Raw genomic sequence first — 17651 nt, forward strand, 5'->3', positions numbered from 1 at the left:
CTGTCCGACTGTACTTTTGTTGCTAGTCACGTTGTTTTTTCAAAAAAAGGCAGTTAGTATCAATATTTTAAGTTATGAATGCATTGTCTTTAAAGCTTAAGACTGGTTTTGCTTAAATAACAAACAGGTGAAATTATAAGAGTTTCATTATGAAAAACATATTTTTAGTTTAAACTTTACTTGACTTTTTGGCAATACTGTTCAAGTGTTCTGCCCAATTGTAAAAACAAAACATTATAGCTGATGTAATGTTTATTTTATATTTAGTTAACAAAATGAAAATTCTTTTGTTGCCATTTGGTTATACACAGTTATGTTTAAAATATTTTTGCATATTTTTGCTATATATTTAATGAATTATAAATGTGTATTAACTGTCTCGAGAAGTACTGAGGCATGAATTAGTTAAAGACATGTAGCTGTTAGGGATTGCATTTTGTAATGTATTAAATATTTGGTAGTATTATCATAGTCAGATGATAATTGCATATATCATTAATGATTGATTTTTGTGTGAATACATTTCATGTAAATTGTTTAATGTTTTTATGAAGCTTTCAAAAAATCTGGTCTTAATAAGATAATGTTTTTAAAGAATTTTAAATGTGGGTTGCCAATGTCATTCTATTGGGAACAAAATTATAGAAGATGTTTTAATAGCACTCATTTCATGGTGAACTCAATGTGAGTATCTCATACATTTTTAAACCAAAAGTAAGTTTCTTTTAGGTTTGCAAAAAGCCAAAAATTAAAACAAATGTATGTGTTGCACAAACATGATATACCATTTTGCATATATATCTTAATTAAATATAATCAAAGTAAAATCTTGTATAGTTAAACAAACTCAGACTATGAAACTTTAAAGGATTGTTAAGGTTCACCACGAACGTCTTCAAATTTTGTGAATTTCTCCAATTAGGATTGGCAATCTGTGTCTGTGGTTCCACATTTGTGTAAAGCAATGGTAATTTTCATAAAAAAAATATTATGTACAATATTTTATGCACTATACTTGAGACAATAATTTCAAATCCATTATTTATAAAGTTCTTAATAATTTTCGCATCTGTATCTTACAATTTGCTTTTGTGTATGATGTTTTTATGTCCCCCGCTATAGTAGTGGGGGACATATTGTTTTTGCCCTGTCTGTTGGTTGGTTGGTTGGTTGGTCTGTCTGTCTGTTTGCGCCAACTTTAACATTTGCAATAACTTTTGCAATATTGAAGATAGCAACTTGATATTTGGCATGCATATGTATCTCATGGAGCTGCACATTTTGAGTGGTGAAAGCTCAAGGTCAAGGTCATCCTTCAAGGTCAAAGGTCAAATATATGGGTCAAAATCGCTAATTTAATGTACACTTTTGCAGTATTTCAATATTCAAGATAGCAACTTGATATTTGGCATGCATGTGTATCTCATAGAGCTGCACATTTTGAGTGGTTAAAGGTCAAGGTCAAGGTCATCCTTCAAGGTCAGAGGTCAAATATATGTGGCCAAAATCGCTCATTTTATGAGTACTTTTGCAATATTGAAGATAGCAACTTGATATTTGGCATGCATGTGTATCTCATGGAGCTGCACCTTTTTGAGTGGTGAAAGGTCAAGGTCATTCTTCAAGGTAAGAGGTCAAATATATGTGGCCCAAATCGCTTATTTTATGAATACTTTTGAAATATTGAAGATAGCAACTTGATATTTGGCATGCATGTGTATCTCATAGAGCTGCACATTTTGAGTGGTGAAAGGTCAAGGTCAAGGTCATCTTTCAAGGTCAAATATATGGGTCAAAATTGCTCATGTAATGTCACTTCTGCAATATTGAAGCTAGCAATTTTATATTTGAAATGCATGTGTATCTCATGGAGCCGCACATTTTGAGTGGTGAAGGGTCAAGGTCATCCTTCAAGGTCAAACGTCATATAGGGGGACATTGTGTTGCACAAACGCATCTTGTTCTATATGTTAAAGCATTGTTGTAAATATAATCTGTCGTTATTGTCATGTTTAATGTTGTGTTAAATTCATGAACAATTTGAATCATTTAAACATTGCATTACAAAAATAATAATAATTTTTGAATTATCAAGACAGAAACAGTACATTATATATTTTCATGTTATGTTTCATATTTGTTTATTTGTTGATAACAAACTCCATATAAAGTATTTACTTCAACAGGTTGTAGACGCACGTTTTTAGTACTTTTTGTTGGAATATATATGTACACATGTATATTGGTATAATATAATGTAAATTAAATAAAATTTTGTTTTTATCATTCATGTTAATTGATAAGTTTAACAAAAAAATATGGCTGATGCGGTTTGAACATATAAATAACGTACATCTTAAAATGAAACTGGTTTTCGTTAAATTGTTATTATGATTTATTCATGTTAATACTCATCTTTGAAAATAATTAAATTGTGTTTACATCATCGGTGGTTTTGTTTTCTTTCTAACCAAGCTTATTCTTTGAAGGTCCTTTCTTATCCAAGATCTTATGATAGATCTATATTACTAGTGTAGTGTAGAACTCAAGAATCTGTTCTTGATACATGTGCAGGATTTTATCCGATTGATGGTAGGAAGCCGATTTAAACTTCTCTGTGTCCAAATTAGATGACGGTCACAATGAGGTTGTGTGACATGTAAAGATAGGAGTGGCCATGCTCAAAAGCTGTTATGTAGACAGCAGTGTCGCTATTTTACCGACAGTCCGGTAAAATTTACTTAACTAACACAATGCCGATGTGAAAATTATTTTTCAAGTCCACACTAGGGTAAGTTCAAATGAGGTTAGATAATATGGTACGTTAAAAAATAAAAAGCAATATCATCATCATCGTAATCGTTGAAGAATCGCTACAATAAAACGATGGACGTAATGAAGCGATATGGACGAGTTTGATCAGGTATATAATTTCCTGTATATGTGTCTCATAAAAAAAACCACCACAAAGCAGTAGGTGATTATAATAATGCCCATCGTCCGCCCGTCTGTACGTTATATATTTTGTGTCAGCTCATGATATCCTATAATCTTTAAAAGAATTTGACGAACCTTAGCTCACACGTGCAAGTTATTGATACAAGGTATAGAAGGCATGAATCAGGCACCCGACTTAAGGTTGACGTCACACTTGAATGACACATGTTTCAAGTCTCCATGTACGTGTCCGCTTTATATATCGTATGTATTTTAAAGGATTATCATGAAACTTTGCTCAAATGATTGTTGTTCTAAAAGTATTTTATTATCACATTGATGCAATTAAATTTTGTGTCTGGAAAATTATTTGAATTTTAAGGTAATTCAAACTTAATTATTTTTTTATCAGAAATAGCATTTAATCTGATGACTTAAAATAGCTTAAGTATTTATGTTCATAACGATCCTAGGATCTTTAAGTAGTTATTTAGAAGCTAATCTCGAAATGGAACTATTTCGCTGAGGATTACCGTATAAATATTGAGAATATACTCACATATGTTTAAATTGTGTTTCTTGAGTATATACATGCAATATCTGAAAGTTTACTCCTCAGAAAAGTGTTAACCTCATATAAGAGTCATTTCCCCAAAGAAATAGTTTATGACATATACACAAAACGCGTACACCAAATTGGCTCCGAATTAAATTTACTGTATGGAATAGATATTTCTCGTGTATGAGCAAGTTGAATATTCGTGTTCAGTTATTATATATACTTTAACTTCTGGTTTTAAAATTTTACATGAAAATAACGACGAAGTCAATTGAAACAAATTCGAGTTTATCCTGTTTTGCAGCATATTAAAATGAAAGTAAATTACTCCACTCTAAGGATTTAAACAAAAGAACCACACCGTTGCTGTCATCAGACAAGAATGCCAGAGCACAAAAAAGCCGAGTACAATGCTGCTAATGAAGACTTATTTCATTTTAATATTCATAACTAAGATCTTAAGAGTACACGTTAGGGAACAGTTTTTTGTTAGTTCTCGCAAGCCCTTATTATTTGGCGTCGACCTTAGTATTAAAAGTCGAGTTTTTCATTTATAATTTCCAATTGACTTTCAACATACAAAGGAATAATCATGAAAACATACTTGGGAGATTTATTTCATTAAATATTCTTATATGAGTGAATAATCTCAGCCACATTGGGAATAGGAAATAACTTGCGTATCATTAAAAGTTGACGAAAAATATTGGCAGACCTATCCCGCCTATTGTTCTGGAACACATTTGTGGGGGTTTACAGTTTGCTAAATTGTGTATCTTACATGTAGACTCTGAAAAGAAGTAGAGTTTGGCTGTTTGTATTAAGGGATGGCAACTGGTGTCAGACCCGTTTAATTATTCTCTTTAAAGAAAGGCGTTCTAACTTTACCCAAACGTATTGATAAATCCTATAAGTTGCTAACAGGCGTTTCGTCATTTTGTTGTGACAGCGTCATTTCACCACACGAGTTTCATAAGATGGGTAAATTAACATAAGTTTTCCCAATACAAATACTCAAAATGGTATATTGTATACATGTGTGTCTACGTTTATGTTGTCCAGGGGGCCGTTTCATTAACAGTTGCAGCGCAGTTGCAGTTGCAATTTTGCTAATAATTGCAACTTGCAACCTTGTGTCCGTTTCATTAAAAAGTTGCAGTTGCAACGTGCACCTGCTGGTTGCAAATTTGTATTGGGCGTTTGCAACTGCCTGTAAGGTGGTGCAGATGGTAGTCAAAATGGCTTAAATTGACGCGTATGTAAGATTACAGAGACGAAATCTGCGAAATGCAAGCGAATTCCGTCCTCGTATTCAATTCGCGAATGTCCGCGACATGGATTTTGTCTCAAGGTATCGGGTTGACCGCAGTACGGCACAAGAATTGCTCGAAATAGTTGGACAGGATTTATCCCGCGGGACTCAGGGAGGACACTCCATACCTCCTGACACACTGGCAAGTTTTTGCTCGAAAATTTATGCATCAATCTGTTTCCTTTTATAGTAGTGAATAACCTGACCCAAATTTCATATGTTGTACATGTATAAACATCCGGTAACAACTTCCGGTGTAGAGATGCCGATGGATTTAATTGCTATTAAATTTAATAATTTTGACCGAAAATCGACTGTATTACAATTCATATCTCGAAGAATATGCAGTGTGGATCAAGCAAAGGAAGTTTTTTCTCTATTTAATTTATCGATTCTATATTGGAAATTGATTATTCAATGTCTACCGTTATAAAACTGAAATTACTAAGTATATAAAACTGTTCAGACTTCAGTACCAAAAAAAACTGCCATGTTTTTCCCAGAAACACATATATTGATTTCGACAATGTGCATGCTATCAGTACTTACTTATTCAGCATGATGACTCATTCTTTTGTTGTTGTTTTTTAATTTTCTATGATGTGTCTTAGGCAATATTGTTTACATTTTCAGCTGCTGTTGAGTCTGAGGTACTTAGCCAGGGTTATGGAGGTTTCGGTAAATGACAAGTTCGGTAAATTGATTTATATAGTAAAAGCCGTTGAGGTTTCGGTAAATTGATTTTATATAGGAGGTATGCCTACAATTTTGTTTTTGAAATGTAACTATTGTTAATATGTGTATGCCTGTCAAATCAATGCTTAACTATTCAATTTATGTTAAAGATTTGATTTTATGAAAATATCATTAAATTTCTTTAACGGAGTAATTGTGTACTCACTTTATACCAAAACATTTTTAATAAACTGAAAGAAAATGATGATTAATTTTATATACAAATATATAGCATAGTTCTTTTTTTAATGTGATATAAAGTGCATTATTTTTTGTCTCATGTTATATGAAATAATTTGTTAAGTTCATTACATAACATTACCATATTAAACACAGACATAACAATTTTTTTAGTAAATATTACAAACTTTTAAAAATCAAATTTATGTTCTTCACAGATATGGTTTCTAATTATCATAATGACTAAAATCACTTGACCTTGTCCTAAAAAACAATTACCCCCTCCCATAATTCATTGGCCATATAGATTTTTTTTAATAGAAGCTTTAATTACACGTGGTTTTCAGATAAATAAAGAATATATACATACGCATATACTAGAAAGGCAGTATTTATACAGTTATTTATGTGGTTAAACTTTCATGCATGTATTTGCACGGGACACTATGTCAGCGCATCATGGCAATATATGATGAAGAAGAGGCCAATGATCCGACAGTCAATTTATAACCAGTTTCATGTCTAGGATCCCATGAGAGATATACAGGCCATACAGCAAGCTGTAAGTAACCTATGCCTAGATATCTCTCACATATGAACCAGTGTCTAATCAATCCACAAATTAATACACACACTATGCCAATATTTGTAAATTAGGCATGGTTCATATGTGGGAGGTATCCAAGCCATACAGCAAGATGTAAGTGACCTATGCCTGGATAACTCTCACATACAAACCACAGTCTAAAAGAAATGTACACATTATATGTAGTTCAGAGAAAATAGGTACCAAATAACAAATTTATTAAATGAGCCATGGTCCATATGTGAGAGATATCCAGGCCATATAGCAAGCTGTATGTGACCTATGCCTGGATATCTTTCACATATGAACCATAATATCCAATCAATCCACACAATAAAAATCAAAAATGAAAAATATTTATAATTGAGACATGGTTCATATGTGGGAGATATCCAGGCCATACAGCAAGCTGTAAGTGACCTACGCCTGGATATCTCTCACATATGAACCATCATATCCAATCAATCCACACAATAACACACACAATGACAAATATTTATACATGAGACATGGTTCATATGCGGAGATATCCAGGCCATCCAGCAAGCTGTAAGTGACCTTATCCTGGATTTTTCTCATATATGAACCATCGTATCCAATCAATCAACGTATTTGTACAAATTGATTGCGCACAGCCTGACCACCGAGGTTGTTGTCAGGTGCGCCCACTTCGAGATCATGGTCCTCCTCCAAATAAAGTTCTGGTAGTTCTGGAAGACCGTTTTGCACGCAGAGGTTGTGCAAGCGACAACGAGCCATGAATATGCTTGCACATTTTTGTGGCTTGAATGGTAAAACATCACCGGTCTTGTGAAGGCATCTGTAATAAAATATTCAATTAATTTTTTATTTAAAGGTGAAAAAAACACGTGGGTCTTGCACTGCCTGATAATTGATAACAATTACATTAGGACATTTGAAGAATCATTTTTAGTATGGAAGAATCCTTACTAAATTAGACATATTTAATCAAAATGTGTGATTTTGACCTTTGTGTTGTTTAAGTATAAAAGGTGCCATAAATATGTCAAAATGCCAGTCAGAGATACATAACTTTGCATGCACCATCCCCTTATGAAAGTTAGTAAGTGTTGCAATTATGAAAGCAATAGCTTTGATGCTTTATGAATAAAGTGAACCTAAACACAAAACTTAATCAAATTTTTCAAATTTTTAAGTATAAAAAGGGGCCATAATTCTTACAAAATACTTGATACAGTTGTCTACTCTTGTTTATAGATTAGGGTCATGTTGGTAAAGAAGTATGCAAAATATAAAAGCAATATGTCAAGGGACATAGAAAATATTAGAGGTGGTAGGCAAACTTAAAACATAGATTTATCAATAATATGCATATTCTACGTGAAAAAGGGGCAATAATTCTCACAAAATGCATGATACAGTTGCCTGATCTTGTTTATAGGTTAGGGTCATGCTGGTAAAGAAGTATGCAAAATATGAAATCAAAATTGTCAAGGGACATAGAAAATATTTGCGGTGGTACGCAAACTTTAACATTCCAATGCCCACACAGACGCCGACGGCTGGTTCTATAGCTCCACTATATATATTTCATATATGATAGTTGAGCTAAAAAGCATCTTTCAAATACACATGGGCCATTTCCTTACCACTTAGGATTATTGGTGTTGAATGTGAAGCACCCCAGATGATTGAGAACAACTATGGCAAGTTTCATGGCTCTTGCTCATAAAAGTCCTATGTAAATGGAGGTAAAGCTCTATGGTAATATTAAAAAGAATTTTTTCAATATACAAAGCGCCATAACTTCCTTATTGACAGATGGTGTACAATCCCATTTGGTGTGCATTATCCTCGTATCCATATTTATACTCATACCAGATCAGTATATCGTGGTTAACAGACTGTGACCTGAGAGTGCAACATTGACTACCTAAAATGGTTGGATTTACAAAGGTGTAAATAATAATTAAATACTTCCGTCTACCTGAAATTGACTTGAGTAGATGAAAGGTTCTCTCTATGCACAATCGACCTTGGCGATGCTGTCTATTATACAGGTGTTCTTGCTCATTACGGGGGGCGGGTATGGGTGTCAGCAGATACCTCTTGAGAGCATAACCACTGTCCCCAAGAAGTATCATCCCATCATGGTTATCAAGGTAGTCCTGTGAATAATTTGGTAAAAAAAAATCATCTCATGAATAGAGGAAGACATAAATACCGAGAAACATACAAGGAAACAGTCCAAACAGCTTCTTAGGGACAAAGTATGACTGAATAATATGTATAATACAGAAAATGTCTGTTTGACTAAGGCGGCCTGCAGGGATGGAAATTAGTGGTTGCGCGTGAGCCCAGGGCCAGTACATGTTGGCCTGGGCAACTCAACATTAAATGAAATTGGCGACTGTTAGTTAATCATTAGTTCAATAAAATTCAATTATCAAACCTAATGAAATGATTTTACTCAGACTTATATAAGGACATAATACAGTCAGACATATAAACACAGAAAGTTGGTCAATTAAGCAATGCTGTTGTTGAGTTATCTTTTAATTATGTGTATTTTAAAGACAGTCTTATTGTAGACACATGACACTACATGTACACTGTACTGGGCTCGTTAGTCTTAAGATGGGCAACAAAAACACTAAATATGGTTGCCCATGTGGGCAACCAACTGTAAACTGTTAGTTTCTATCCCTACCTGCTAGGGATAATCACTCAAAAGAGAAGTTTCTCTTATTAATTGGCTTTGAAAACAATTTAATCATAATAGCATCATGTACAGTATGTTAATGACTACTCACTGGCAATTGTGAACAAATCTTTTTTTAAGTGAAAATTTCTTCATAGTTTTTACCTTCAACCGGGAATTCTCAAATATTGCTGCATCATGGGTAGAACCCGGCCAACGAGCAACAACATCCAGGAATCTGTTAAATTGCGAAAACAATAATAACAAGAGCTACATGTACCATGATTTTATATATTCAATGAACAAATGGTTTTCAAATGTTCATGCTAGAAGGCAAAATATAATTGTAATCAAACAAAATCAGATATTACTGACCCTAAATTAACTGACATTGGTAATTACACAGTCAAAATGATTGTGATTTTACATGTTTAACACACCAAAATGAAACGAAGTGACATGTGTCAAAAAATGTCCAGTAACATTATATGTACCAATAAATTTTAAAAGGTGTAACGTCACTCAGGGGCGGATCCAGGATTTTGTCTTGGGGGGGGGGGGGGAGCGGTGGCAGGATATTGAAGGCTCCTGCTAGGGGGTCCAGGGAGACGAAGCTACCCGGAAGGTCCACAATTTTAATTATTTTGAACGCTTTGACAACCACTGCTAGAAAATGCAGCAACAAGAGAATCAATGTGCATAAAGAGGGATACATCAGATTCGCAAAGTTGGAAATGAAAAGCGGGGCGACACAGACTGATAAGTGGGAAATCTTGCCTACGAAAAAAATACAAATGAGTTTAAATAGGTGATTTATGTCTATTTCAGTGTGAAATGATTTATGTCTAGTTAAGTGTGAAACATCAAATGAATTATTTAACTTTGGCAATTTTAGGTTGGGGCGTATGCAGCATCCGCCCCGAAATGGATTCGCCTATGTCACTGAGTACCGCTTTTATTATCCCCACGCTTTTTGAAAAAAAGGTGGGGATATTGTGGTTATCTCCGCCGTCCGTCCGTCTGTCTGTCTGTCCGTCCTGGCCACTATCTCCTCCTACACTAAAAGCACTAGAACCTTGAAACTTACACACATGGTAGCTATGAGCATATGTGCGACCCTGCACTATTTGGAATTTTGATCTGACCCCTGGGTCAAAAGTTATAGTGGTTGGGGTGGGGCAGCGTCAGAAATTATCACTCATTTTTTAGGTTATTTTACATTTACTTCTTTATTTCTACACCGATTCACTTCAAATTGATACTGGACCTCTCTTATGACAATACGGTCAATCTCAACCATGCATGGCCCCATTCCCAACCCTGGGGCGCCCCGCCCATATAGGCCACACCCACCAAAAATTTCCATTTACTATAATTTTTTCATTTCTACACGGATTCACTTCAAATTGATACTGAACTTTTGTTATGACATTAGGGTCAATCTCAACTATGCATGGCCCCAATCCCAACCCTGGGGCGCCCGCCCACATAGGCCACACCCACCAAAAAATTCCATTTACTATAATTTTTACATTTCTACACGGATTCACTTCAAATTGATACTGAACTTCTCTTATGACATTAGGGTCAATCTCAACTATGCATAGCCCCATAACCAACCCTGGGGCCCCGCCCACATAGACCACACCCACCCAAAATTTCCTTTACTATAATTTCTTCATTTCTACACCGATTCACTTCAAATTGATATTGAACTTCTCTTATGACAATACAGTCAATCTCAACTATGCATGGCCCCATTTCCAACCCTGGGGCGCCCCGCCCACATAGACCACACCCACCCAAAATTGCCTTTTACTATAATTTCTTCATTTCTACACCGATTCACTTCAATTTGATACTGAACCTCTCTTATGACAATACGGTCAATCTCAACTATGCATGGCCCCATTACCAACCCTGGGGCCCCGCCCACATAGACCACACCCACCCAAAATTGCCTTTTACTATAATTTCTTCATTTCTACACCGATTCACTTCAAATTGATACTGAACTTCTCTTATGACAATATGGTCAATCTCAACTATGCATGGCACAATTACCAACCCTGGGGCGCCCTGCCCACATATGTCACACCCACCCAAAATTGCCTTTTACTATAACTTCTTCATTTCTACACCAATTCACTTCTAATTGATGATGAACTTCTCTTATGACAATACGGTCAATCTCAGCTATGCATGGCCCCATTACCAACCCTGGGGCACACCTAGGTCAAACATTCGGCGTGGGGATACGCGTCGGCCTCTGCCGCGCCATTTCTAGTTTATATTTAGCAACTGAATATTTTGAAGGCGGGGACATCTAATGCCTCTGAAATATTTAAGGGATATATACTCGCATTGATTAAATAGTTATTTTAACTTGATAACCTTGTCAGTTCATTTCAAATTAGGATTTTCAATGCCTTTGTCCATTTAAGAAAATGAAACCTTACAAAATATCTTACTTCAAGTCTGGTGAGGAGACCGCCTGACAATTAAGGGCATAAAACCCTTTTCGGCACATGTACACCTCTTCGTTTTCTGATAGTGCCACTATTGGTAATAAAAAATGTATTTTTGAAAATAAAACTTAAATGTATTATATACAATTACATAATTGTCTTTAATAACAACGTGGCAATATCAAGAATAATTTTCCTGCAAAATTACCTTTACAGCATTATATTGTATTATAACATTGCTGAAAATGACAAAGACAATTATTAACAGTGATGTGTTACCTTATACATTGAATTAAATGCTATTTTATCAGTGATTCACCTAGTAGTAAATGAGCTTTAGAAAAAAAAGTAATGAAAAATAACAGTGCATAATATCCTCATTTCACTCCCACATCAATTATTCCACTAATTTACAGTCAAACTTACAGGTAGCTCACTAAATACTTACTTAGTACAACTATTACCAATACTTTTATAATATTATAGTATAAGATTACATACAGAACATATACTTTCAATTACTTTTAAACAAATTAACTGTAATCAAAATAAAAACGAAAGTTTATAAGACACATCATCCAATGAGGTGCAAGATTTGACAAGCATTTTCACAATCTGACAGACATTATTAAGGCCCACTTTATTTTTTTTAACAATCTTTGTCATCCAATTGTCTGAAAGATGCAAAGTTCATGCCATACATATGTTGTCTGAGATATAAAACATACCTAGGGCAATCAGACATAGATTGATGTACATGTTGTAGTTATTTGAACAATCAAACAGTTTAATGTAAATCAACAAATAGCAATTATATAAAACTCTATTTCTTACCTTATATTGTCAATATTCGCATTTATACTATTGACTACTTGGCCAATCACTCTGCATACAGTGCTTCTACTTACACCATGAGTGTCTGCAATTTCACTGTAAAACTAAAAGGCCCTTTGGCTAAGGGGTGCTGGAGGTTTCGGTAAATGACAAGTTCGGTAAATTGATTTATATAGTAAAAGCCGTGGAGGTTTCGGTAAATTGATTTTATAGAAGAGGTATACCTACAACGAGGTGTTAATGACACCCCTATTAGCGGCTTACAATAACATTAGGGGCATTTATTTGCAAACTGTGGATTAATTTTGAGTTGAGTAATTAATGCTATGCCTAAGGTAAAGAATTAAGGGAAATGAATGAGCTACCTCTGAAAAACGAATTCTGTTAGGAAATTTTTGGTTAATTTTACGATTTAAATAACGCAATACTGTTTTTTTAATTGGTGCTTTTATTTAAATAACATAATAGTAACATAATAGTAATAAGAAGTAATGATTTATGGCGGAATCAATGTAAGCTCTTCAATTAAGTTTAATGCTATTTTTAAAAGTTTCTTGTAAAATATGATTGAATAAAAATGATTTCATGTTGAATTTTATATTTATTTATATGTTTTATTATTTCTTTCTGGTTGAGAAAAACACAAGAAAAAACAATATATAAAATTTAATACGTGTACGTAATTAATAAAAAGTAATAAATGAGTTAAGCGAAGAGATACACATAATTGAAAACTGATAAAAATGACATCTAACACAACGCCAGCAGAATGAATACACTGTGTAATAGCAAGCTGCTGTGATGATCATTATCTTATCAACTTAATACACAGGCACCTGGCTACTGTACTGGAACAATGGGTTTTACGGCCAAAATAACTGATATCATTTTTTGCCTAAACAAATCGGTTCAATAAAAAAATAATAACTGATTTACTTTGTAATCCGTTTTATTTGCCATATATTATAAATAAGCAACAAGTAAAACATGGATACAATATATATATTTAAATATTTCATGTCATTTAAAAAAATGAGGGAGTAATCACATATTAATAACATACATTTTTGACACACTACAATATTAATACGACACATTATTATCATTCAGATTTTCCGCATGCTGATTTAATTTAATTACATTTCTAATACAAATGAGATACATGTACGACACTGTTCAATTTAATGTTACATTTCAACCATATCAGTCGTTCATCGTTCAAGACTCGTCGTCGTCGAGCATGTGGTGGACCGCTGTGGATGGTCCCAGGGCATTGATGTGGCTGATGATCCTCAGAAGTTCAGTGGTTGTCAGCTTCTCCTCTTCGTAGTCATCCCATGCTTGATGTAGTCTGCCGTGTATCGTAACATACTTCTTCCGTCTGATCTTCGTGAGAAGGTGCTGGCTCACCAGCCGTATATGTAGATCAACTGTCTCAGATTCCTCTCTGAGAAGGTTGGCCAACTTGTAAAGACCAAGTTTGGCTGAACACGCTCGTGCGTTGATGCGTCTATGCCATCCTGTAATTATAATAAAAACATATGTTTGTACTTAATAACATGATTATGTCATTTTTTATCAGTTTTTAATAACAGTCGTATGAAACAAATGCTTACTACCGATTTTGTATACTATGAAAGTATAATATTAATATACGAATAATATCCAATGTGAAACTGTGAATTGTTTCTTACTTATAAATTAATAATGCTAATTGTATTATAGTTACCTTCCAAGTCGTTGTTCGTGCGTTTTTATCAACTAATTGTTTAAAAACATATATAAAATACAAAACGATCATGACCTAAAGATAAACTTTTAATATATAATTTACCTCCATCGATTAGAATATTAATAGGTTGCAAGCCTGGATAATTAATAATAACACTTTGCAAACATCTCTAATTTGATAAAATCAAGTCCGTACATTTAAACAGATAATTTAATTAGTGCCAAACAACTCAATTAATGTACATCACAATTAATCCACAGTTTGCAAATAAATGCCCCTAATGTTATTGTAAGCCGATAATATGTGTCATTAACACCTCGTTATAGGTATACCTCCTATATAAAATCAATTTACCGAAACCTCCACGGCTTTTACTATATAAATCAATTTACCGAACTTGTCATTTACCGAAACCTCCATAACCCTGGCTAAGTACCTCAGACTCAACAGCAGCTGAAAATGTAAACAATATTGCCTAAGACACATCATAGAAAATTAAAAAACAACAACAAAAGAATGAGTCATCATGCAGAATAAGTAAGTACTGATAGCATGCACATTGTCGAAATCAATATATGTGTTTCTGGGAAAAACATGGCAGTTTTTTTTGGTACTGAAGTCTGAACAGTTTTATATACTTAGTAATTTCAATTTTATAACGGTAGACATTGAATAATCAATTTCCAATATAGAATCGATAAATTAAATAGAGAAAAAACTTCCTTTGCTTGATCCACACTGCATATTCTTCGAGATATGAATTGTAATACAGTCGATTTTCGGTCAAAATTATTAAATTTAATAGCAATTAAATCCATCGGCATCTCTACACCGGAAGTTGTTACCGGATGTTTATACATGTACAACATATGAAATTTGGGTCAGGTTATTCACTACTATAAAAGGAAACAGATTGATGCATAAATTTTCGAGCAAAAACTTGCCAGTGTGTCAGGAGGTATGGAGTGTCCTCCCTGAGTCCCGCGGGATAAATCCTGTCCAACTATTTCGAGCAATTCTTGTGCCGTACTGCGGTCAACCCGATACCTTGAGACAAAATCCATGTCGCGGACATTCGCGAATTGAATACGAGGACGGAATTCGCTTGCATTTCGCAGATTTCGTCTCTGTAATCTTACATACGCGTCAATTTAAGCCATTTTGACTACCATCTGCACCACCTTACAGGCAGTTGCAAACGCCCAATACAAATTTGCAACCAGCAGGTGCACGTTGCAACTGCAACTTTTTAATGAAACGGACACAAGGTTGCAAGTTGCAATTATTAGCAAAATTGCAACTGCAACTGCGCTGCAACTGTTAATGAAACGGCCCCCTGGTGAGTACTTTAGTATAGAAATACACAGGATGCACTGACTTGGTAATTTAAAAGTGTGTAATAAATACATGTACATGCATGATATATGCAAATTTGCTATACAAGACAAGTGGCCACTATTTGATAAAATACAGCTCATTACCAACAACACAACTCTTAACATAAAACATAAAAAGAAATTTCTATGAATTATACATTCTAAATTTTAAATTGCACGTCAATTCAATTGCCATGAAAATACTACACGTGCACACGAAATTATGAAAGAATCTCACGACAGAAAAGTTATGCAAACAATATTCTCAAATGCAAACGATTTTATGTGGCCAATGTTTAGTTTGTCGCTCATTTTATATTATTAATATTATTTTTATGGCTTAAAGTGCAATCGGCTTGTAAGCACGATGTTTTTTATATTCACATACATGTTTATACCTACATATACCATATACATACTTACCTATACTCGTATATTAAATACATGGCCATGATTAGTTATTATGCATACTGGATTTATGATTGTTTAATTTTACCTCGTTATTAAGTTTCACATTTCTTTACATTTACTAAAATGATTTTTTAATTTTACCTCGTTATTTAAGTTTCACATTTTTTACATTTACTAATATCAACTATTGGCCATATTTTCAACAAGTTGGTTTGCCAGTGATTTCTTTTTCCTACGGATGTGTACAAATAAAGTTTATGAAATATAAAAACTATATACGTATTGTATGTTTCCTGATTGGATAAGAAACATTCAAAGATAATTAAATTAAAGTCTATTAAACACGAAATGAACAAAAATTTATAAAAATGCAAAAATATTCGCCTGCCCAGTATTGTGCAGACGGTAGTTCAAGAATTTGCGAGGATTGGTTTTCAAATTATAATTTCAAATAACTTTAGGTGGCGCGAATTGATGGCTTTGTATATTGTGGGGATAGAGTGTACATTATTTTATCTTTAGATGGTACATGCGCTATTTGGGTCTCCTCATAATTAGCCAATGAGGTGAAAACTACTGGGTGTGTTTGTGTGCGTGTTGATGAGAAAAGCGCCGGATCAGAAAACGGACTGACTTTTGTGTATATCCTAGTTTATGAGGTACTTCAGCGTATGAGGCTCTATTATGTAAGGATCCGGATTGTGTCCCAGCACTTCCTTATTAACTTACTAGAATCACGAATATTTGAACGAATGTGAAGTATAGCTGCTATTTGTAGCTATTCCATTTATTCTCAACACCATATTTGTTTCTGTTTTGATGTAGTCATGCGCTGTGCTGAAGGGGGGGGGGGGGGGCGGAGTACCCCGTAGAAACCCCTCCTTTTTGTGATGGCGACCACGAACCAAACTGACATGCTTAGTGATTGGGCTTTAGCCGAGGGACGTGTTGATAGAATGTACAAATCACTGCACAAGGACTGGAACAGCAGCGACTAAAAATGATTTAGTGAATACTTTTAGTGGAGCATAAGCATGTTCATATTACTATTGGTGCATATTATTATTGATGGCAATTAAGATTATCTGCTCACTTTTTTCGGTAATTCTAGCCATTGTAGTATTAGCCAATAAGCCACAAGAAGCTTGCAAAGGCCACAAGTAGTAAGATGTATGCTTTTGTTATCAGGTTGATCGATTATACCGGTACATCGATCGAGCGATCAATCAATCAAGTAATTAACAAAGATATAAATAAAAACAGCATAGGAGATGCATTTCTGACTCCGGTCCCAATATATGTCTCTACTGTTAGTGCACAAATCGTCTTAACTGATGTAGTGAACACGTCGTTTTTATTTCTTCATAAATCTTAGAAATCATGTAACACCGTTAAGTAAAAAAGTAGCATTTGGCGATTCCAATGTGCGCAGCTTTCTTAATAATCAATGTGCTTTGTGACTTACAAGCGAAAACGAACGCATGAAAGAACTGACAGATAAACGTATTAATCGCGCATCGCTTTGCTTGTGCACATAAAACTTGCCTACTTTAGCGCTTGTTTGACTCGTAGAGAAAGGACTTTTTCGACAAAAATAGCCAGTGGCTAATTTTCAACATATGACTTGCAGTTTAATAATCTTGATAGTTCGGGTTCTCCACTTAATATGAAATACAAATAACCAATTGCTACATCACATTTGATTATCTTTCAAAATGCTAAGTGGTTATTGATTGCGTGTTGTTGACTTGCTTGTGTAATAGTGCCAATTCTACTTATTATTATTGGTGTAAATGTGAAATGTATACACGATACAGCAATTACAATTTAAATATGTG

General features: G+C 34.2%; 1 protein-coding gene across 2 annotated transcripts; it reads right to left on the bottom strand.

Annotated features, from left to right (window-relative positions):
- Positions 1 to 5772: 5772 nt before the first annotated feature.
- LOC127836398 (putative nuclease HARBI1) lies at positions 5773 to 12416 on the bottom strand. Of its 2 annotated transcripts, XR_008028746.1 has the most exons (6): positions 12295 to 12416; positions 11464 to 11551; positions 9158 to 9230; positions 8279 to 8459; positions 6730 to 7129; positions 5773 to 6589 (listed from the first exon to the last, which is right to left on the bottom strand). XR_008028746.1 is itself a non-coding variant. In XM_052363019.1 (5 exons), the coding sequence occupies exons 2-5, from the start codon at positions 11520 to 11522 to the stop codon at positions 6909 to 6911; spliced, it is 534 nt and encodes a 177-aa protein (XP_052218979.1). In that variant the 5' UTR covers positions 11523 to 11551; positions 12295 to 12416; the 3' UTR covers positions 5773 to 6908. The 2 variants fall into 2 exon arrangements, 1 of the variants encoding a protein (XP_052218979.1); XM_052363019.1 differs by having other exon boundaries at positions 5773 to 7129.
- Between the last annotated feature and the right edge of the window lie 5235 nt (positions 12417 to 17651).

The sequence above is a fragment of the Dreissena polymorpha genome, chromosome 6 (genome assembly GCF_020536995.1).
Source record: "Dreissena polymorpha isolate Duluth1 chromosome 6, UMN_Dpol_1.0, whole genome shotgun sequence".
Lineage (NCBI taxonomy): Eukaryota > Metazoa > Mollusca > Bivalvia > Myida > Dreissenidae > Dreissena > Dreissena polymorpha.

Excerpts from the sequence above, each read along its gene's own strand:
- LOC127836398 (XM_052363019.1), bottom strand. The coding sequence starts at position 11,522 with ATGTGCCGAAAAGGGTTTTATGCCCTTAATTGTCAGGCGGTCTCCTCA. Across the intron at positions 9,231-11,463 it reads GTCTCCTCACCAGACTTGAA|ATTCCTGGATGTTGTTGCTC; the intron begins GTAAGATATTTT and ends GCAATTTAACAG. Across the intron at positions 7,130-8,278 it reads TCTACTCAAGTCAATTTCAG|ATGCCTTCACAAGACCGGTG; the intron begins GTAGACGGAAGT and ends ATTTTATTACAG.